A 23,807-nucleotide genomic window follows, 5' to 3' on the forward strand; every position below is an offset into this window, starting at 1 on the left:
CCACTCCAGGACCTTAATGTGCTTCTTCTTGAGCCACTCCTTTGTTGCCTTGGCCGTGTGTTTTGGGTCATTGTCATGCTGGAATACCCATCCACGACCCATTTTCAATGCCCTGGCTTAGGGAAGGAGGTTCTCACCCAAGATTTGACGGTACATGGCCCCGTCCCTCATCCCTTTGATGCGGTGAAGTTGTCCTGTCCCCTTAGCAGAAAAACACCCCCAAAGCATAATGTTTCCACCTCCATGTTTGACGGTGGGGATGGTGTTCTTGGGGTCATAGGCAGCATTCTTCCTCCTCCAAACACGGCGAGTTGAGTTGACGCCAAAGAGCTCCATTTTGGTCTCATCTGACCACAACACTTTCACCCAGTTGTCCTCTGAATCATTCAATGTTCATTGGCAAACTTCAGACGGGCATGTATATGTGCTTTCTTGAGCAGGGGGACCTTGCGGGCGCTGCAGGATTTCAGTCCTTCACGGCGTAGTGTGTTACCAATTGTTTTCTTGGTGACTATGGTCCCAGCTGCCTTGAGATCATTGACAAGATCCTCCCGTGTAGTTCTGGGCTGATTTCTCACCGTTCTCATGATCATTGCAACTCCACGAGGTGAGATCTTGCATGGAGCCCCAGGCCGAGGGAGATTGACAGTTCTTTTGTGTTTCTTCCATTTGCGAATAATCACACCAACTGGTGTCACCTTCTCACCAAGCTGCTTGGCAATGGTCTTGTAGCCCATTCCAGCCTTTTGTAGGTCTACAATCTTGTCCCTGACATCCTTGGAGAGCTTTTTGGTCTTGGCCATGGTGGAGAGTTTGGAATCTGATTGATTGATTGCTTCTGTGGACAGGTGTCTTTTTTACAGGTAACAAACTGAGATTAGGAGCACTCCCTTTAAGAGTGTGCTCCTAATCGCAGCTCGTTACCTGTATAAAAGACACCTGGGAGCCAGAAATCTTTCTGATTGAGAGGGGGTTAAATACTTATTTCCCTCATTAAAATGCAAATCAATTTATAACATTTCTGACATGCGTTTTTCTGGATTTCTTTTGTTATTCTGTCTCTCACTGTTCAAATAAACTTTCCATTAAAATTATAGACTGATCATTTCTTTGTCAGTGGGCAAAAAAATCAGCAGGGGATCAAATACTTTTTTCCTTCACTGTACATCTACATTGCTTGGGGTTTGAGGCTGGGTTTCTGTATAGCACTTTGCATCGGCTGATGTAAAAAGGGCCTTATAAATACAATTGATTGATAGGGGACGCAGTCCTTATTGAATTCCAAGGCACATATTGAAGATGTTAGAAGAACTGTCCACATTTACTTTTCCTCAGCCAACAAGAACAACGAACAGCAAAAGCACTAGCCTATATGAATCTACTATCCCCCATCAATCTACTATCCCCCATAGTACAAAGGTTGACCTATTCTATGATCAACTTGTCCTTCTGTGTGAGAAATAAATATTCCAAACATAGTCTGGGACAGTTGTGGGATGTGATAGATTCCAAATGAATACAACCACTGCATCAAAAAACCTTTTAAAAGCAATGAGGCTGATGCAACAGATGAGAACGTTTAGCTTAAAATGTTGATAAACTATTAGGCTAATAATTCACTTTATAAGCACAGCAATGTGCACGCGGCAGTAGGATATAAGCGCAAATGTTCCAAAATGAAACAATTAGCAGGAAAACACCATTCTCAAAAGTGACCACAAATGTGATTATGCATGTAATGCTTTTATTATAAAGGTGCATTTTTTTGGGTGAAAATTATTTCTCCAAACTTGAAACTCACTCGTCACCTATGTATGCCAGTTAGGCTCTACACAGTTGTAAAGCGGATTAATGTTCTTAATTTTAAGAAGTTATTTGGCCACTTTAGTTGTGATACAAACCTTAACAAAACATATAGGCCTATGAGGTGTGGGCCTATGATTTGAAAAATTTGCAAAAAAAGGCATACGCCGTTTCTTGCCTTACTGCAGACCAGCTGGGCATCATTCACAAGTGATAGGTTTATATTGTCACCCATCAACCTTTTCTTGATTTAATCTTGTCTTTACATATACTCAATAATATATGTGAAATGAGTTTTGATTTAGAATGGGCCATTATCATGCACCTGTCTCTAAATACCTATGCACTTAAATAACCCTGTGGTTAATTTTCATGCTAGCCCAGTAGGCTATTCTCCTGTTGTAAAGTCAAGCAATGTGCTTAATATTAGGAAAGTTGAGAAATAAATATAATAGGCATAGTCTATAGAAAGCTGATGGGATGCTCCTCTTTTTAAGAGCCCATCAAAACTCTGTTTTCTCATGCGATTTTATAGCCTATAGAATTGTTGCGCAACATGAGCTAATGGGCTCTCATTTAGTGTTTGAATTGATTTCTGATTAGGTTTGCATTGATGTCAGTGATTAGAGGGACAATAGAGTGCTGAGTACCAGGCAGTTATCAAGTCTGGTAGGCTACTAATGACCATCAGCAGCATCAGAGCTTGGAGAAGTCTAATTACTGTGACTAAACGGTTACGTGGAATTTGACTGCGGTCATGACTCGTGCATCTGCCGGTGTGGCGGTAATATGGTCACCGTAACAGTCCTAGACCCTACTGAACACAAAATGGAAACGGAAGCTGCCAGTGACTACTAAACACAAAGTGGAAACGGAAGCTGCCAGTGACTCTACTGGAACACAAAGTGGAAACGGAAGCTGCCAGTGACTCTACTAAAGACAAAGTGGAAACGGAAGCTGCCAGTGACTCTACTAAACACAAAGTGGAAACGGAAGCTGCCAGTGACTCTACTAAACATAACGTGGAGACGGAAGCTGCCAGTGACTCTACTGAACACAAAGTTAAGTGCTATACAATATTGAATTCCAATAACCCATTGAAAAGCCCTCACAAGTCCTCCTTAATATGAGTTGGTGAGTCAATAGCTCCCCCTATGGGCCAGAAACGCAGCTACATAACGGTATAATGGATTCCACAGCTAATGTGATGCTGGCCACAGCATTAGGGAGCAGCTCACGCGGACTCATGTCTCAATAAACCCTGAACTGAGCTCATTCATTTATGTATGGGTAGAAAGGGGCTTTAAACTCAGTGTTCCCCAAGAGCCAGTGCTGAGACAGCACAGGAAGCACCGCTCCAGGAACTCTTGCCCTGTGGGCACTTGGAATGGCATCTTAGAAATGGCAGACTATTGAATATTAAAGCTTGAACTAAAGAGATTTCTCTTTCTTTGAGGATATTAGTGGGAGAGAGGAGCCAAGCTGTGCTTTGTACAAAGATTTCCTTTAATTATTTATATTCAGTTAAATAATCATTAACACCTCCAGACTTTGAATGACTGACAGGTTTTTGGCCGCTTAGCTGGCACAGAATAGAGTGTAGGCTACAAGCTTGGGGAAAGGGTGCAGGTGAATTGTCTAAAGTGGCTTTTTTTTAATCTGCACTGAACTGAAAACATAGAATAGGTAGAATGTCCTATTGAAGGAAAGGAGTTGGTAGAGGAAGCTACTTAGACTATTGAGATGTACCCATGGAGTGAGAATCTGTCTGAAATCCTATCACAGTGTGTGCTGACAGGGTAGTCCATATTTAACTCCCAGGGAGAAAGGTGTTATTTTTTCTGGCCCATTAAACAGTGTAATGGCCATCCTGATCTGCTTTTAAGATGTTTGAGTTGAAATGCCAGCCTGATGGTTCGAGCCCCTGATGCCAGAGAGATGGCATAATGTAGCACTGCACCTAATGAACGATACCTGCTCTTCACGCCCATTCGATTGCATGACCTTTTGCAGAAAGAAGAGGAAACTGATTGTTTGTACAGGTGTAATTTTTCTTCTTTGAAAGGATTTGTCATATTTGTGTTTGTACAATTATTTCCCCATCAGATTTTAGATGCTCCTTTTCGGGAGACGGTTTTCTCTGAAAGCTGAGCCATATTGTCTTTCTCTCACAAACAAGCTCCAAACCAAAATTGTAGATGGACATTTCTAAAAAATGAATTGCCTGAGTGAATTGTGATTTCCTGAGTGATTCTGAGGGTGAAATAAATTATAAAGAGGGTGTTGCATTTCTCATACTTTCAGACAGTGATCTGCAGAAAGCCACACTGTAGAACACCCCTAGTTTACTTTATATGGTCATACAACATGATTGTGCTAATTATACATTTTAGTCATTTACAGACGTTCTTATCCGGAGAGACTAAAATCAAATTTTATTTGTCACTTGCTTCGTAACAACAGGTTGTAATGCTTACTTACGGGGACCTTCCCAACAATGCAGAGAGAAAGATCATTCAGAAATAATAGGAAAGCAATAACACGTAATAATAAAAGTAATAATAAATATACAATGAGTAATGATAACTTGGCTGTATACACGGGGTACCAGTACCGAGTCCATGTGTAGGTGTATGAGGTAAATATGTACATTTAACCAGGAACAGTGTGACTAGGCAACAGGAGAGTTAAAACAGTATCAATAGTGCATGTGATGAGCAAAAAGTCTATGCGGGCAGCTATTTGTTAACCATTTAACTAACTATAGCAGTCTTATGGCATGGGGATAGAAGCTGTTCAGGGTTCTGTTGGTTCCAGACTTGGTACATCGTTACCGCTTGCCATGTGGTAGCCTATGATTTGGGTGGCTGAAGTCTTTGACAATTTTTAGGGCCTTCCTCTGACACCACCTGGTATAGAGGTCCTGGATGGCAGGGAGCTTGGCCCTAGTGATGTACTGGGCCGTACGCCCTACCCTCTGTAGCGCCTTATGGTAGGATGCCAAGCATTTGCCATACCAAGTGGTGATGCAGCTTGATCAGTCAAGATGCTCTCAATGATGCAGCTGTAGAACTTTTGAGGATCTGAGGGGCCATGCCAAATCTTTTCAGCCTCCTGAGGGGGAAGAGGTGTTGTCGTGCCACTTCATGACTGTGTTGGTGTGTGTGGACCATGATAGATCCTTAGCGATGTGGACACGAGGAACTTGAAGCTCTCGACCCGCTCCACTACAGCCCTGTTGATGTGAATGCGGGCATGCTCAGCCCTCCATTTCCTGTAGTCCATGATCAGCTCCTTTGTCTTGCTGACGTTGATGGAGAGGTTGTTGTCCTGACACCACATTACCAAATTGACCTGTCTCATTGTCATCAGTGATCAGGCCTACCACCGTCATGTCGTCAGCACGGCCACGCAGTCATTGGTGAACAGGGAGTACTGGGGGGCCCCCGTGTTGAGGTTCAACATGGCGGATGTGCTGTTACCTATCCTCATCACCTGGAGGCGGCACGTCAAAAGTCCAGGATCCAGTTTCAGAGGGAGGTGTTCAGTACCTGGGTCCTTAGCTTAGTGATGAACTTGGAGGGCACTATGGAGTTGAACACTGAGCTGTAGTCAATTAACAGCATTTTCACATAGGTGTTCCTCTTGTCCAGATGGGAAAGAGCAGTGTGGAGTGCAATAGAGATTGCGTCATCTGTGGCTCTATTGGGGCAGTATGGGAATTGGAGTGAGTCCAGGGTGTCTGGGATTATGGTGTTGATGTGAGCCATGACCTGTCTTTCAAAGCATTTCATGGCTACAGATGAGTGCTAAGTGGCAATATTCATTTAGACAGGTTACCTTGGCGTTCTTGGGCACAGGGACTATTGACAGTCAATGCATTGAAATAAGTTTAAAGGGATAGTTCACCCAAATTACAAAATTGACACATTGGGTTACTTACCCTGTTCTCGGTCTATGGACAAGGTACTGTATGACAGCAATCCATGCTTTGTTTTATTTTCCCTGGTACTGATTCCACACGCTTACATTTTAGCATTTGTTGCACAAATCCCATTCAAGTCGGGACCGATATTATAATTTTCGCACATATCCAAATAATTTGAAAGTCACTTAGATGTTTTGAATATGGTGTGTAAAACATTCTAATATTGTTCCTATGACTTCAGTAAAAAACAACCACAGTAAAAAAACAAACACATACTGTATCAGTTATCATGCTGAGTTTACTATGGTCGTCATTACCAAAATGATTGAGTCGGATATCAATCACCCTTCATTATAAGACTACCCCTATGAAAACTGGTAAATACATTTAAGTGTTCTTCGTGTAATTCCTATTTAATCTGCATCGGCCCAGTCCGTTTCAAATGGGTTTTTATCCTTTGCTGTAGAGTCTGAGAGATAAGCTAAGACAAAATCAACAGTGACAGCCTTAGGCCCGGGAGCTCCCACTGAACACATGACTGACCCCTTATTGTCTCCTGTGGCATCACAGAGAGCACACTGCTGTATCTGGAACAGCTCTGAACTGGTTCTCCTACCTCTCCAATTGGAAGCAATAGATCACTATTGGAGAGTCCAGAATGGAGGAGTCTGCAGTCACATGCAGTGTCCCACAGGGGTCAGTGCTGGGGCCTATCCTGTTTTGAATTGACATGCTCCTTCTCGGCCAAATCCTCCGATTATAACATCAACTTGCACTGCTCCGCTAACGATCCCCAGGTTTACATTAACACCAAACCGGACACCACATCTGCCCTAGCAAATCTCAGCAACTGCCTAGAGGACATGGATGAAAGAGAACTTTCTCCATTTGAACAGTAGCAAGATTGGGGCTTATTGGGACACCCAAACTGGTCACCAATGCAGGAAACTGCCCTACAATCAGTGGCCAGGCTATCCCTGTCATCTCTAACCTAGGAGTCAAGTTTGATCCTTCTCTGTCCCTCAATGCCCCCCCCCCCCCCCCCCCCCACAAAAAAAAAGTCAATCGAAAAAGCATTGCCCGCGTCATACCATCACTCTCCCAGCCAGATGCAGAGAAACTAATCCACGCCTTCATCTTCTCTCAGATTGACTACAGCAATGCGCTGTTTGGGGGCCTCCCAGCCAAATCACTACAGAGGCTCCAACTAATCCAACTAACAGTGCTGCCCAGAGTCCTGACCAGGACCAAGAAGTCAAACCACATGACCCCGATCCTGGCCATGAATGGATTAAAACTCACTTCTATGTTTTTCCTAGTCCCAATCGAATACGTATTTGCACCAAACCCACTATTGCTATTTTACCTGCCTTGATTCTAAATATTTGTTGTTTTTATTGTATGTAATATTAAAAAGAAATCCTCAGACATTTGAGAAGAGTAATGAAAGTGCTGTATAGATTAGATGTATTATTATTAGGCCTGATTGATAAAGTTGTAAGCCATGCTCCCCAAAGATTGCCCAGGGATTTCAGCGCCTCCTGGTAAAGAAGAAAAATCCCAATAGCAAGCTAATAGGATTGTAACTCATCCAGCCGTAACATTTACATTCATTGTTATTTGGGTTGTCAAATTTACATTGGTTATTATTCAGGTCATGTAAGGGCCCAATTATGACATGGGTTGCCAGGCTTGGATCTCTGACTTTATGAATTTCTAGCATTGAGATAATCAGCTTAGAGTTGCTGATTGGAAGTCGACACCATTCTGAAGGCCACCACTGAGCATGCTGTCAAATTGCTGGTGTAGCTCGCCTGCTCTGTCTTGCAGGAGAATTAAATGATTTATTCCTCGTGTGAAGTGCACCAGAGCAGCATGAGGCCTTCATTTGCTCCAGCCTGACACTGCTCCTGAGCTGTGGACGGACAAAGCTCGTCTTAAAGGGATACACTCCAAATCCAGTCGGTGCTTTATATTTCCCATTAATTTGCCTGAAGTCTGCAGATCTCTTCCAATGCATAGAGCATTACTCACACTAAAGATCAGCATGGCCTTCATTTGACTTTAGACCACTTCTGATTTATTGAATCATCTGCCAAACTATTGAGTGAATCATCTCTTTAACTATTCCATCTTTGACCCAGCGCTCCCTCAATCAAAAAAGTTTCTCACAGTTTCTTCACCATAGCAACAAAGTTCTATATGTGCAATGGAACTTTTTCTCCAAACTCAGCCATCGGTCGCCACAGATCAGGAATCACCCAGGAAATGGATAGAGGACACTGGATCCAGTTCATTGATCTCAGGCATTCAGCAAATTTCCCAGTTCAGTAAAGTGAGACGACTCCAATGATTTTCTGGGCCGGTGTATGTATTGCTTTCTGCTGGCTGCCGGTGGTACAGAGAAACCAATCCATGAGATGGCATCACTGTATTAAGATGATGGCATTGGGCTGAATACAAATTATCAAAGAAATGGAGAGCGAGACTCTGGGTCCTGTTCCAATACTATAACAATCCTTCCTTCAGCCCTTTCTCACTTCCTTAATGGTACCTATCCAATGATTGGTCATGACTGGATTGGAGATAGAAAGTTAACCTATATAGTAAACCCTTGATTTTCACCTATCCAACAGTGTTAAAGGTCAACTGTCACTTAGAACCAACTTGTATGGTTTAAAATGGCCTCTGTGGCATCGATATGAGTCAAAGATGTATAGTGTCTAAATAGGATAATTTTGGTCAAAAAGTCAGTCTCGTTCCAAACTGAGTTTTGCAAATGAGTTTGTCACGACTTACAGGAGGGTTGTGTGTGGCGATCTTGCCCAGTGCCCACTAACATGAGAGAACCTGCTGTGCTGATTGCACTCTATCAGTTGTGTGCACTGTTTTCAACCATAGCAGCCAGAATCTCCAGACAGTGAGACAGACCTGCCCATTACACAGCGCCTCACGACTTGTTTACGTAAGATAACAAGTCGCCAATGTAATGTTGAAATGACCCTTGGCCATAAGCCCTTTATGGTGTGGCCACTTGCTAGTGTGTTTTATTGTGTCTGCCACTTTTTGGGGTAAAGTGAGGATTGAGATGATCAGGGCGCACTTGTATCCCAACTGCAACCTGTCAAAATTCCAAAACCCATTCACAAGCATCTTGTCCACCGCGACCTGTTTTGTAACATGATTCCATATGAAAAACTGCCGGACAGATGAACACTCTGGTAATATTTGTAAAAAAAAAAAAATTGCATTGAAGCACACACACAGCCACTCGCCAGTGACCTAATAAGCTGATTGTGTGGCCTGGCTCAATGTGCCTGCTAGCTACTACTTGCTAGCGTCATTGACAAACACAGAGTTGGAACTTAGCTAGCTAGCAAGTGATTTTGGGCAGTGATAACAGCTTACAGATGATTAAGTTGTATTTTTTTTATTTAACCTTTATTTAACTAGGCAAGTCCATTAAGAACAAATCCTTATTTACAATGACAACCCACCAAAAGGCAAAAGGCCTCCTGCGGGGATGTGGGCTGGGATAAAAAAAAATTATACAAAAATATATACACTACTGTTCAAAAGTTTGGAGTCACTTAGAAAAATAATTGTTCATTAAAATAACAGCAAATTGATCAGAAATACAGTGTAGACATTGTTAATGTTGTAAATGACTATTATAGCTGGAAGTGGCTGATTTAAAAAATAAATAATAATAATAATAATTTATGGAATATCTACATAGGCGTACAGAGGCCCAATTTCAGCAACCATCACTCCTGTGTTCCAATGGCACGTTGTGGAAGCTAAGAACAAGAATAGACTGACGAGTTTCAGAAGAAAGTGATTTGTTTCTGGCCATTTTGAGCCTGCAATCGAAATCCACAAATGCTGATGCTCTAGTCTAAAGAAGGACAGTTTTACTGCTTCTTTAATCAGAACAACAGTTTTCAGCTGTGCTAACATAATTGCAAAAGGGTTTTCTAATGATCAATTAGCCTTTTAAAAGGATTAGCTAACACGACGTGCCATTGGAACACAGGAGTGATGGTTGCTGATAATGGGCCTCTGTACGCCTATGTAGATATTCCATTAAAAATCGCTGTTTCCAGCTACAATAGTCATTTTACAACATTAACAATGTCTACACTGTATTTCTTTAAATGGACAAAAAATGTGCTTTTCTTTAAAAAACAAGGACATTTCTAAGTGACCCTAAACTTTTGAACAGTAGTGTATATAAATACAGGACATCACGACAAGAGACAACACCACATAGAGACCTAAGGCAGCAACACATGACAACACAGCGTGGCAGCAACACATGGTAGCAGCACAAAACATGGTACTAACATTATTGGGCACAAAGGGCAAGAAGGTAGAGACAACAATACATCACGCAAAGCAGCCTCAACTGTCAGTAAGAGTGTCCATGATTGAGTCTTTGAATGAAGAGATTGAGATAAAACTGTCCAGATTGAGTGTTTGTTGCAGCTCGTTCCAGTCGCTAGCTGCAGCGAATTGAAAAGACGAGCGACCCAGGGATGTGTGTGCTTTGGGGACCTTTAACAAAATGTGACTGGCAGAACGGGTGTTGCATGTGGAGGATGAGGGCTGCAGTAGATCTCAGCTAGGGGAGAGTGAGGCCTAAGAGGGTTTAATAAAATGTAATAAGCATGAACTAGTGGGTCTTGCAACAGGTATACAGAGATGACCAGTGTACAGAGGAGTATAGAGTGCAGTGATGTGTCCTATAAGGAGCATTCGTGGCAAATCTGATGGCCGAATGGTAAAGAACATCTAGCCGCTTGAGAGCACCCTTATCTGCCGATCTATAAATTATGTCTCTGTAATCTAGCATGGGAAGGATGGTGATCTGAATCAGGGTTAGTTTGGCACCTGGGGTGAAAGAGACATGTTATTGTAATCAGAATTCAGTCCTGAGCACGCAGACAGACTTTCCCGACTTTATAGGCTGTATGCAGTGCACTGATATTTTTCATGCACATTTTTTTTTTTACTTGAGAAATACTGCACCAAACACCTCAGCTAGATGTAAAATTGCACAACTAAGACCTCAGCAAAAACATCTAAAATCTTCAAAACGAGGCCAAATCAGGAAGTGCAGTCTACCTTTAACTTCAGTGTTTGCACTGCATGGGCTGGGTTGGACAAAGAAACAACTGCGCTGCCTCTCAAAACCCATAGAGGACACTGTAAAGAGTTATGGTTTCTTTAAAATGTTCATACTGTAACAACACAGTTTCTCTTGTCCTCAAGTGGCTTTTACAAGCGTGTTAGTTCGGAGTGGATAACGTCACTGGCCAAGGTTAAGCAGCACTTACAATGCAGAAGAGTTTGACGTGCCAACAGGGGTCACTGACTAATTCAGGGGTGAGATGATTCGTCCATTGGCCACCCTGGGGATCTCTACAAGAAGCAGCCATGTCATCAAGTATTTTTCTATTAGATAACAGTGGATCCTAAATAGAAAGGATGTTGGCCATAATTACTTGATTAGACAATCTTTGTATCTGAGGTGTTAATAATAAATTAGTGCAGTGGGCCCTATGGGTATTTCAACTTTCTCAACCTCTCAAGTTGAGTCTTCAAAGCTTGATTATTTATTGCTATTCGTACATCTACCGGAAACATTATCTTTTTCATCCCATCTTGCCAGGGGCCGACTGACTATTCAGTTGCAAAATATATAACTTTGTCTCCCCCACCCACTCCCCCGTCAGCTGGCTAAACAAAGCCTGTGCAGACATCCCTACTAAGAGCTACTGCCTGGCCATTACACCAGCTGTAAGAATGCTAATGACTACCCTCGGCACCAGTTCCTATACACACAAACACAGGGTGGCAGGTAGCCTAGTGGTTAGAACCTAGTAACTGAATGGTCGCTAGCGCGGATCCCCGAGCTGACAAGGTGAAAAATCTGTCCTAATTGCTCCATGGTCACCATTAATAATTGCAGACCCCAGCTGTGATTCCTCGGGAGAGTTGGAATATGTAAAGAAACACATTTCCAATTTACACATGCAATACACACTTTTACATGTGTGAAATTGGACAAACATAAGCACCCACCAAATTATTTTTCAAAGTTCCTTTCAATAGTTTATTGAAATACATTGTGCAAAATAGATTGATTTTGACACCGACGCCGGACGACAAGAAATTACATAGGCCTCTCAACCACGTGTTTTTCATAAGGAATCAGTGCATCTTAACAACAGAGCTCAATATTCCTTATTTTATTTAGGGAGCTTGCATCCATTCATGACGCAATGCAGGCATGCTTAAAGTCACCATGTTATCTAGACGATTATTCTGTCAATGTTCTTCCTTGGAAATCACATGCACCCAACACAACTAACCGTCAATGAGCACACAACTCGGCTCCTTGGCTGGACTGCTGTTTACCTTCTCTCCATAGCCAAATATAGACAGAGAAACGTAAGCTGTTCGCGCGCCCTGCTGGAGATCACCACGTGGCTTTCTTGTAGTCACCATTCACGTTGCTACGGCGACGATGCAAGCAAGGCTACGGTTGGTTGAGCAGCGATGACGTCAAGTGGATCTCGGGAATTCCGTATGCACAGAGTGGAAGAAAAGCTGAGTTGAGAACTCATCAGACAGGTCCGGAAAAAGTGGTAACACAACTAGCAAGAAACATTCTGTGGGACATGGCTTTTAATTATTTTAAAGTTGATGTTATAGAAGTGTTGCCTATGTATTTTATTAAGAGAAAATTAGATGCAACCTTCGAAAGTGGTATCAAACCCAATGACCATACCTCAACCAATATTCATAAACATTAGATTTGAGAGCTGCACCGCTGGGGGACAACTGAGGGGCAGACTTGCACATGTAAGTTTCTTACACAGAATAATGTAGATGTTGACAACTTTTTACAATGTTTCACTGGAGATGATGATTGTGAAGGATGTTGGTGATTGTGGTTGTTACAAATGATATACCATTTTCTAATTACATCAATGCATAATGTTTTCCAGACAAAATTGATTTTGTACTGAATGACCTCTCATTTATTTGGACTTGACATTGCCAGCAAACAGGGCAGTTCGAATGTAGGGTTAACAAAAATGTTTTGTTTACTTATGCTCTGGTCACATCCTTTTAACGTGGGTCAATTAAAAGTACAGTCTACAATAGAACTTGGGTTAATATTAACCTGCTTTGGCATCATTCTATATATTTGTTTTGTTGTCCTTTTATCGTTCGCTGAGTTCATGTTTTTAGTGGACTATTGGGTTCATGCACTAACCCATCCTATAGTTAGCTCGGCAGCAGAATGAGTCAGGACTTTGACATTAGGGAATTGTATAACCGATATAAACCTGATCAACACGTTTGGGCAGTCCAGGGGCTGTTTCCTTGACGGTGCCTGTTTAGTAATTATTTAGGCCCGGTCTCTCCTACAGCTGCTGGTTCTGCAAAGTTATCAGTCTGGTGACAAACTTCACATGATGAAGGGGCCACGTGATAAAGGTTGGAAGGGGGAAAAAATCAGTGTGATCTTTCTCGCGTATGTCAAGTTAAACGCCTCACTTCTCTGCAGTTCTCATGCTACAGACACTGACTCTTCCAGTGCTACTTCTCAGCGCATATATCGATACGATCTGTCTGACGTACATAGAACTGTAACTGACTCTTACAACATGCTACTTTACTGTGTGTGTCTGACCCATTGGGTGTAGTAGACCTATGGCCGCTTTTCCTTGCTAAACTTTATTGGCAGCATGTCTGTGTCAATAAATACGTTCTTAAATAAACCTTTCGTCTCAGTCCACATTTCTGCCCTTTCCCTGGCCAAGGTCGATCTGCAACATACGTACTCTGAGTGACCTTATCGTGGAGCTTTGCCATAGAAGGATCACTGACGCTGTTCGAACACACAAGCGGCTCAAATATCCTCCCTCCTCTCAATGTTTCCCAAGCCCTTGGGCCGTCTTTAAATAGATAAGCACTTCATATTGGTGGCTGTGGGGGACACAACCTGAGTGTAACTGGTGTGAAATGGCTCGCTAGATAGCGTTCAAATCGGTGACGTCACTCCGCCTGAGACCCTGAAGTAGTTGTTTCTCTTGCCCTGCAAGGGCCGCAGCTTTTATGGAGCCATAGGTAACGATGATTCACGGAAGCCTGTTGTTGATGTGTTCAGAGGGTCTCTGGTTCAAGCCTAGTTTACAACATGGAGTGGGCCGGAAGCAATATTGTAACATGAGCAAGGTGCTTTTCAGTCATACCAGGTCTCCACAGGTGAGTCAGCAAAACAAATAGACTTCTCTAATGGGGTTTAGAAGAGAGGTGGTTAGACAATAGATGGATAGAAAGGGTTCCCACCAAGATTTGATTTAATTCAAAGAGTGAACTGAAATTAATGAATTGAAAATGGCCCATTATTTGCTATGATGACTTTTTTCAACTCAAGTGCTTGAAATCACTGCACTCAAACTAACTCTAACCCAGGATTCTCACAGAAAGGGCCAGTTCGAACAGGTTTACATATCAACTAACTTTTGTGTTTGCATTTTCCCCTCTACAGAAGGTCAGCCATGTTCCCTGATGCTCTGGAGGCAGTTGGCCGGGTGGAGGGCTTGCCCCTGACCTCCCCCGCAACCCCAACCTTACCCGACCCCGATGAAGAGGAAGGCCAGAGGGAGGTGGTGCCGTGGACCAGTCCCAGGCAGAGGGCTGGCCGCTATCGTCACAGCCTGCAGATACTGAAGCCCTTCAGGATAACGCACAAGTAAGCACACTCTTTTTAGGCCAGGGGTTCCCAAACTTTTTGGGCCCACGACCCCATTTTGATATCTGAAAATTCTTGCGACCTCCACCATGTGAAAAAATTATGTAACAGACAATGTTTCTTTTTTTTTATTTGGGGCTATGACAGTCAATTGAAAAACATTCTAGCGTCTGACTGTCTTAACTCACCATCTCATAAAATATAGATATATTTTTTGGGTACTTTTACCCCTTTTTCTCCCCCAATTTCGTAATATCCAATTGGTAGTTAGTCTTGTCCCATCGCTGCAACTCCCATACGGACCCGGGAGAGGCGAAGGTCGAGAGCCATGTGTCCTCCGAAACACGACCCCGCCAAGCCGCACTGCTTCTTGACACACTGCTCGCTTAACCCGGAAGCCAGCCGCACCCGGCCCGCCACAAGGAGTCGCCAGAGCGCGATGGGACAAGGACATTGCGGCCGGCCAAACCCTCCCTAACCCGGGCAAGTTCCCAGTTGTTTTGAACGCAACCTTAATGCTCAGAGGGAGACAGCAGGCTATTCCCTTTGAGTCAGTAACCAAAACTCCTCTGTAGTGACCCATGAATGCATTCGTTTAAATTTCACTCACCGGCATCGCAACTGAGCCAGAATCACAGTCAAACGGATTGGGAAGTAGGTATCAAAGTGCTCTTCCAAGCATTGGAGGTGAGCAGTCGTCCCTTGTGTGGGACGCTTATTGATGCTGTTTATTGAAAGGAAACATGCACAGCCAAGGGAAGGGGGCATGGTTCACTTTTGAAAATCTCTGTCCAATAAGAATTATTTCCACTGATTCGGTCACTTGTCTGTAGAATGTTTTTGTATTTCCCCTGCATGCTTGCGTTCAGTTTCCCAAATATGTCTGTTACGTAGGCAAGGAGACACAACAGTTCCTCTCTGAAAGCAAAAAAATCTTTCCAACACTCCCCCTTGATAACCACAAAGCCTCAGTGTGAAATAGAACGTTGTCATGCTCTGATATCATATCTCCACATAGCTTTGCAAACAGGCGTTCGCTCAGTGGATGTGGTAGTTTACAATCGAAGTTACCTGCTGCAGTATACAGTATCTCAGAGTTCTGTGCCCCGCTCTCTTGCCACCAGTTGCTTTCGGTGTGTCATACAATGTGTCCATATGGCAGAGGGAGACACATTCACACATTCTCTGCAATAGTGTGTGGTTTCATAGCGTAACAGGCCTAGCCATTCACCGTGGGAATGATTCAAGTGCAACAGTCAAGTGAGGCCTTTTCCCATGATCTAAGGGAGCTCTCTGGGTGAATTTTATCTTTTAGATTTGAATAATTTTCATTTCGATTTTTACAATGATTCTGAGATACAAAGACGATATTATAATATATTTATTTTTGTATATATTTTTCAGGATTTTGGAAATTCTCCCGCGACCCCATTTTCATATCAGGCAACCCCACATGGGGTTGCGACCCCTAGTTTGGGAACCGCTGTTTTAGGGCCTTTACTAATCGTCAAAGATCCTGCAATGTTAACATGAGACAGTGTGCCCTGCTGAGTTGTGAGTGTATAGGGTACATGGCTGCATCCCAAATGGCACTCAATTCCCTTCATAGTGCAGTACTATAGGCCCTGGTCAAAATAAGTGCACTATGAAGGGAATAGGGTGCCATTTGGGACTCAACTATAGTCTTCCTGTTTCAAGCGAGCAGCAGGAGGCCATGATAAGGGAATTGACTTATCCCCCGCTAACAGAGGGCTCTGTGTTTGAACGCACACTGACTGATAAACTGTCCCTGAACTTTTTTCACAGCTCCCCAAGATTTCTATGAAGTGCCTGCAAACTGCTGTTCAAACAACGGTGGTTCATGATTCATCTTTCCCCGGTCAAAGTGAAGGCTCAGGGGCTCTTTTCTCTTCTCTCAGGGGCCAGCGTGTTCTCTCTCTCGCTCTATCTCTCCACCAAGCACCCAGATGATGCCTAGATTTTCATTCAGTCTGTTCTTTTCTGCTCCTGTCTTTCTCGCAGGCACCAGCACCCAGTCGACAATGCTGGCCTCTTCTCCTTCATGACTCTGCACTGGCTCACCCCACTCGCACGGAGGGCCCACAAGACATCCAGCCTCTCCATAGATGACGTATGGGGCCTATCCTGCCACGAGGCCTCTGAATTCAACTGTCAGAGGTGAGGCTCTTGTCAAACATCAGTCCCCAAGCACCCTATGGCCCATTGAGTCTCCATAGGTTCAACAGGGTTCTTATTTTGTATCTTATCAGAAACCCAATGTTTTCCCCTTCAACAAATATTTGATGAATCACTTTTCCTGCCCCTGTGCGAGTTAAACCAGAAAACAGTAGTGCAGCCAAGGTTTCTCAAGGTTATCTCAGTGGACCTCCACATTTGCCGTTTGTGGGATTTCCCAGAGTCACCCTCCACAGAGGTTGATTGCCAGATTTGATGAACACCTTGTCACTTCCAGGAGAGAGATGGCGGTTAGGGAGGGTGGTATTAATAGCCTAGGATTAGAGATTAGTGTGTTAGAGAGTTAGCCAGGACTAGCCTCGCTCAGTCTTGCCTACAGAGAGAACAGTTATGTCATTATCCCTCGTCCCCGCCTCAGTGCGGCTGCCTAAACAGCATCTCAAGCAATCCTTTGAGTCTTGTGTCCTCACCCTTATGGAGGTGAATCTGTCATTCATGAATGAATGAATGAACACAAGAAGGACATATTAAATGGTGGATCATTTGTGACTCAAATCTTAAACGACTTCCACATTTGAATCAAAAGCAGAAATTCCTGTCAGCTAGGCTTATAACATGCTATAGGGGACTACAGGGGAGAGAGGCATGAGAAGAGCTCGCAGTATGTCCCTGGCCTGGGTCCAAACGTGGCCCAGAAAACAGACACAATGATATGCTTGTGCCACGTCTGAGAAAAAGAGGTAGAGTGGAGGGTTTAACTTTGTGTTTACATGGCTAGAACAGTTACATAACGCAACTACCAAAGAGAGGGATGGGAGAGGAGCCAGAGAGCCCCCTGGGAGACTTGACACTTGAGTGCCAAAAGAAGGTGCTATTCATGAAAGACTAGCCCCTAGCTGCATTCAGTCACCACATTTGTTTTCTTAGGCACGTTTTTTTCTAAGGCTAGCCAGTACAAAGTGTTGCTATTAGGCCTACATTTTGCAGCACCGACTTTTTTTATTTTATTACTTTCAGTTTTATTAAGACAAGTGAAAGGTGTTTTATAGATTTATTTGGACGGGATTTATTTTGCTTGTATACAGGCTTTTACAGGCTTGAAAGGCTTCTCTCTAAGTCAAACTGCTTGGTGTTTTGACCATTGATATCAATTCAAACCAAAAACTCCAATGATTATATATTTACACTAAGCTTTGAATGTTTCATTTCCTGCAAACCTCTCTCTGCATAGACGGCTTAGTGTAGCTATAGTGTTAATTGTAATTTCTCACTCAGCTCGGAGGTAAATGTGAATTAAAGTTTTAATTATCTGCCCACGGGAGAATGTGCATGGGTTAGTGCACTTTGTATCTCTGTAACGTTTTTAATAAACTCATTAACACATCAATTAGATGTGGCACCTGCTCTATCCTTCTCTTTTTCCAGCCATTAGGAATGATACATTAAGACAAGGCATTTTTCTCTCTTTATGGGGAATTTACACACCGGTAAAAGAGTGCATTACCACATATTTAACATGCTTGTGCGTAATGCTCCGTGCCATCCATTCTCATCTCCATTGGGCTCGTTGGCCGTTGCTGTGATTAATCTGACCCACAATGTTAAATTAGTCTATTTAGTGTAAAATACTGGTATGAATTATGCATTTTTCCAAGATAATAATTTGGTCGTCAAAATGCTAATTTCCATCACCATCAACTTAATATTAGCTGATCTATCACCTTCATCTGTCTGCAGATTGCATACTAATTTGGAAAGATGTACAGATAGTGCATTGGGAAAGTGTTCAGATCCCTTGACTTTTTCCACATTTTGTTACGTTACAGCCTTATTCTAAAATGGATTTAAAAAAATATATATCCTGATCAATCTACACACAATACCCCATAATGACAAAGTGAAAACAGGTCGAGAATTTTTTTGCAGTTGTATAAAAAAAATGTTTTTTTTATATACGTATTCAGACCCTTTGCTATGCGATTCGAAATTAAGCTCATGGGCATCCTGTTTCCATTGATCATCCTTGATGTTTCTACAACTTGATTGCAGTGCATGTCAGAGCAAAAACCAAGCCATGAGGTCGAAGGAATTGTCCATAGAGCTCCGAGACAGGATTGTGTTGAGGTACAGATCTGGGGAAGGGTACCAAAAAATGTCTGCAGCATTGAAGGTCCCCAAAAACACAGTGGCCATCATTCTTAAATGGAAGAAGCTTGGAACCACCAATACTTTTCCTAGAGCTAGCCGCTTGGCCAAACTGAGCAATCGGGGAAGAAGGGCCTTGGTCAGGGAGGTGACCAAGAACCCGATGGTCACTCTGACGCTCCCCATCCAACCTGACAGAATCTGCGGAGAACAATGGGAGAAACTCCAAAAATACAGGTGTGCCAAGCTTTTGTAATGTCATACCCAAGGATGTAATCGCTACCAAAGGTGCTTCAACTGAGTAAAGGGTCTGAATACTTATGTAAATCATTTTTGACATTTTAGTCATTTAGCAGACGCTCTTACAGTAGTGAATGCATACATTTCATACATTTTTTATAATTTTTTTCCTACTGGCCCCCCGTGGGAATCGAACCCACAACCCTGGCGTTGCAAACACCATGCTCTACCAACTGAGCCACAGGGAAGACTTTTTTTAGGGTTTCTAAAAACATATTTTTGCTTTGTCATTATGGGGTATTGTATGTAGATTGATGAGGGGGAAAAATGATTTAGAAGCTGTAATGTAACAAAATGTGGAAAAAGTTAAGAGGTCTAAATACTTTCCGAATGCACGGTAACTGCCAAAATAAAGGAAACCCCAACCTTGTCTCTTCATAGGGCGTTGGGCTACCATAAGCCGCCAAAACAGTTTCAATGTGCCTTGGTAGAGATTCTATGTATCTGGAACTCTATTTGAAGGACGTGACAATTCTTCCACGAGAAATTCCATCATTTGGTGTTTTGTTGATTGTGGTGGAAAACCCTGTCTCAGGTGCTGCTCCGGAATCTCCCATGAGTGTTCAATTGGATTAAGATCTGGTGACTGAGACACGTTCACACACAACACACATTCACACCCCTTAAACACCCTATGCTCCTTTGAGATCCTTCATTGAACATCACTGAGATCTCATTTAGCGATGGTAGCCAAAAGATTGGGCTACTGAGCATTTAATTTATAATATTTAATTTCTAAACATAGTACAATAATCATAACCATTGCAAAATAAGTTCCTCACCTATTCTGGCCATGATGAATTAGATTCCCGAAGTAGCCATACAACAAATTACCATGCGCACCTCTCATTTAATTGGGCCTATTAGATTATAATTATAAGGCTGTTATTGCTCTATAGATCTGAAATGAAGCGCTGTTTATAACATACAGGTGAACAGACAGTTGATCTTCTGCATTGACATGTTTAGGCTACCACTAAGTAGGCCTACTGTAGGCCGTCATTGTAAATAAGAATGTGTTCTTAACTGACTTGCCTAGTAAAATGAAGGTTCAATTCAACAACAACAAAAAACGACCCCCCAAAAAAGTGTTTTCATCAGAATGTTTCAGAATTCGCGGGCAGTGCAGCGTATTTAGGTTTGGGAAAAGGTAAATGCACAATGGTATTGAATTCAAACGATCGGTTTACAGGTCCACAACAATTTGCAATAGTTTTTCTCTTTCAAAAATGGTCAGACGGCAAATGTCACTGCTGCAAAAGAACATGCTGCACCTCCAGAGACACTTGATCAAGATGGCCGTTGCTATTTCCTTTAGATACTGTCTTGGCCTAATTCCAATACTTCCAATGTATACAGCAAATAAGGGTGTTATTGTCACCATAAAAGGTGAATGATGGGCGTTTTTCAGGCGGCGTTATGATGCTCTTTCACGCGCACGCAGTTTTACAATGTCTGATTTCTATCAGAAGCATGCATCACCCCTAGATGGGACCGTCTTGCCTAGTTAAATAAAATGTATGGCGTGCGCCAAGTTTATAAATTGCAATATTTTTGTGTGTGCACAATCTTTGCAGAAATGGCTAATTATTTAGTGTAAAATTTAGGCAACAGTTATAAATGAGGCCCAGGTGTTTTTGCCATCCCTTCAATAGGAAAAGGTTAGAACTAGGTGAAGGCTAATCAGATCCTATTGCCATGGTCTCAAGTTTCATCTGTCCATCTTAACTCCTCTCGCTCTCTCTCTCTCTCTCGCTCTCTCTCTTCCCCCCCATGGTCAGACTGGAGAACCTGTGGCATGATGAGCTGAAACAGAAGGGGAAAGACGGGGCATCACTGTCTCGCGTCTTCTGGAGGTTCTGCCAGACCCGCATGCTGGTTGCTATCTTCTCTCTCCTCATCACCATGGTCACTGGCTTTGTTGGGCCTGTAAGTACACTCCAAACCCCCCCTACTTTCTTTGTCTTCTGCTGCAGCCCTCAATCTGCCTGCATACTGGCTCAGAGACTGGGGATGTGTTCACACATAAAGTCCCATTCCCTATGAAGTGCTCTACTTTTGACCAGGGCCTGTAGGACTCTGGTCAAAAGTAGTGCATGTTACAGCAGCGGTCCCCATTACACCATGGACCGTTCTCATATAGACAATATTTTCCAGGACCGGCTGTGGGATATCGATTAGGCCTACAAGTTTAGCATAGCTGCTTTTTCATAACATTTTAGTTTAAGTAGGTCTGTGATATTATAAAAACATAAAGTGCATATTTTTCTCTAATAACCATATAATAAAAACATTGCAACTCACCATGACGCTGAATCAATGGGAGTCCTGAACTTGTTTCCCGGCAACAAGACAGTCCCATCTGGGGGTGATGGGAGACAGTGACATGTTCCTTATGTCCAGTCTACTCCGTAATTTCGTTTTTGTTGCCGTCATTGCGGAAAACCCCGTTGCGCAGAGATTAGGATGTTGGAAATGGAAGCAACGCTTTCAGTGCTTTTGTGGCTATCTCAGGATATTCAGCCATGATTTTAATCCGGAAGGTCGGCAGAGATGAAATTCTCAAACATACTTAGGCCACCGTCATTTGCAACCTCAAGGAGTTGATCTTCTTCCTGCACGGACATGGACAATTCACCTGGGACATTCACAAATGGGTCGAGGATCCATTCCTTAACACTTCGTGGGTCTTTGGCGGTTGGGAAGTAACGCTGGAGCTCCGTTGACAGCGAAGCTAGGTGACCTTGCACCAGCTGGGAGAAAGACGGCCCAGTCTCAAGTCTCCCAAAATCCCTGCTAATGTTTGGAACATGTCAAATATGCCCCTGTCCACTCGCCATCCCCACAGTTCCAGTTTGGCTTTGAATGCAGCCACTTTATCTGCCAACTTAATGACAGTTGTCATTCTCCCCTGAAGTGACAGATTGAGTTTGTTGAGCAGGTTGAACATGTCGCACAGGTAAGCGAGTTTCGCGACCCATTCCTCGTCTATGAAATGTGCTGCCAGTGGTGACTTTTTTTCTGAAAGAAATCTCTGCAGCAGCTCTCGTAACTCAAACACTCTCCAGCGACGTTTATTTGTTTATATTCATGTCAGCTAATGTAGCTAGCTAGTAGAAAGTTGGCGGGCAACCCAGCTCACGCAGACCGTGATGAACTCGCAGCGTGCGCATTACTCATTCAAAATCTGTAAACTGTTGTGGGCGTGACAGAGATATTAGAGTGGTGAGAAAAGGACCAACAGACTGCACCAAGTTCAACGTAATTACTGCACAAATAGCCCATCATTGTATATAATTATTATTTTATATTACCGATTAAAAAAAAATAATGATTTATCCTTTCCGTGCGGCCCGGTGGTGGGGACCGCTGCTCTACAGGGAATAGATTGCCATTCGGGACGCACCCTAGCTCTAACTGCTTAAAAAAGCACTTCATCCAATTTCACGCTGGTCCGAAAATTGAAATGAAAACATACCAGAAGATTAGAAGGCTTTAGATGGTGAAACCCATATTAATCCTCCAGATTAGCCATTGGTACCACGGTTACACTTTGTCCCAGAAATAGGCTGTTCTTTTCCAACTGCCACACTTCGGACTTCATTTCCCCCTCCTACCTAAAATACCCCAAATTAGTACACATTTGTGCTGATATTGCACCACAATGCGGGCGCTTATTGCAGCCATATTAAACACAATTTAAGATGAAAGGCAATTAAATTCGGAGTTCCTCAAATGAGATATTGAGTGGCTGTATTATTTCCAACACCTCTGGCTGTTTATATGGATGTCATGCTAGGTCTATGTGTGGCATGCTACTGTACATGCTAGCAGCTTTCCTCATTTTACTAATTATTAACTGTAATTACAAGTTACACAATGCATCATTTGTCTCACATTCCTGCCTGGGTGCTATGTAGGCCTACTGTACAGATTTATTTGGCAAAGATTGAACTATAGTAGCACTGATAATCTTACTGTAATTACGATTTTGGACGCCTGCACATTTTCAGACCTTGAGTGGTCTAATGTTGAGATGAGTTCATGACCCCAGTCAGTTATGATGTAAGGTGCATTCGAAAGTATTCAGACCCCTTGACTTTTTCCACATTTTTTACGTTACAGTCTTATTCTAAAATAAAACTTATTTTTCTATTCAAATTTATTTAGACCCTTATTTTGTATTCAAATTTATTTAGACCCTTTACTCAGTACTTTGTTGAAGCACCTTTGGCAGGGATTACAGCCTCGAGTCTTCTTGGGTATGATGCTACAAGCTTGGCACACCATTATTTCTCCCATTCTTCTCTGCAGATCCTCTCAAACTCTGTCAGGTTGGATAGGAAACGTCGCTGCACAGCTATTTTCAGGTTTCTCCAGAGATGTTAGATCGGGTTCTAGTCCATCTCTGGCTGGGTCACTCAAGGACATTCGGACACTTCTGCGCTGTCTTGGATGTGTGCTTAGGGTCGTTGTCCTGTTGGAAGGTGAACTTCCTCCCCAGTCTGAGGTCCTGAGCACTCTGAAGCAGGTTTTCATGAAGGATCTCTGTGCTTTGCTCTGTTCATCTTTCCTTCAAACCTGACTAGTCTCCCTGCCGCTGAAAAACATCCCCACAGCATGATGCTGCCACCACCATGCTTCACAGTTGGGACGGTGCCA

The 23,807-nt window shown here is 42.9% G+C and overlaps 1 protein-coding gene across 2 annotated transcripts in view; it reads left to right on the top strand.

Moving 5' to 3' along the window:
• The first annotated feature begins 12,321 nt into the window (after nucleotides 1-12,321).
• The window catches only part of wu:fb13g09 (ATP-binding cassette sub-family C member 5), a 57,818-nt gene continuing 46,332 nt past the window's right edge, over nucleotides 12,322-23,807 (top strand). Inside the window, exons 1-4 of one of the 2 annotated variants that reach the window (XM_014199096.3) lie at nucleotides 12,322-12,601; nucleotides 14,301-14,504; nucleotides 16,527-16,682; nucleotides 20,927-21,074. In XM_014199096.3, coding sequence (XP_014054571.1) covers nucleotides 14,311-14,504; nucleotides 16,527-16,682; nucleotides 20,927-21,074 — 498 coding nt within the window. In that variant the 5' untranslated portion in view covers nucleotides 12,322-12,601; nucleotides 14,301-14,310. Of the gene's footprint in view, nucleotides 12,602-13,722; nucleotides 14,015-14,300; nucleotides 14,505-16,526; nucleotides 16,683-20,926; nucleotides 21,075-23,807 lie in introns of those variants that run through there. The other variant, XM_014199097.3, reaches the window with a different exon arrangement.

Source organism: Salmo salar, chromosome 05 (genome assembly GCF_965601325.2).
Source record: "Salmo salar chromosome 05, fSalSal1, whole genome shotgun sequence".
NCBI classification, from domain to species: Eukaryota; Metazoa; Chordata; class Actinopteri; order Salmoniformes; family Salmonidae; genus Salmo; species Salmo salar.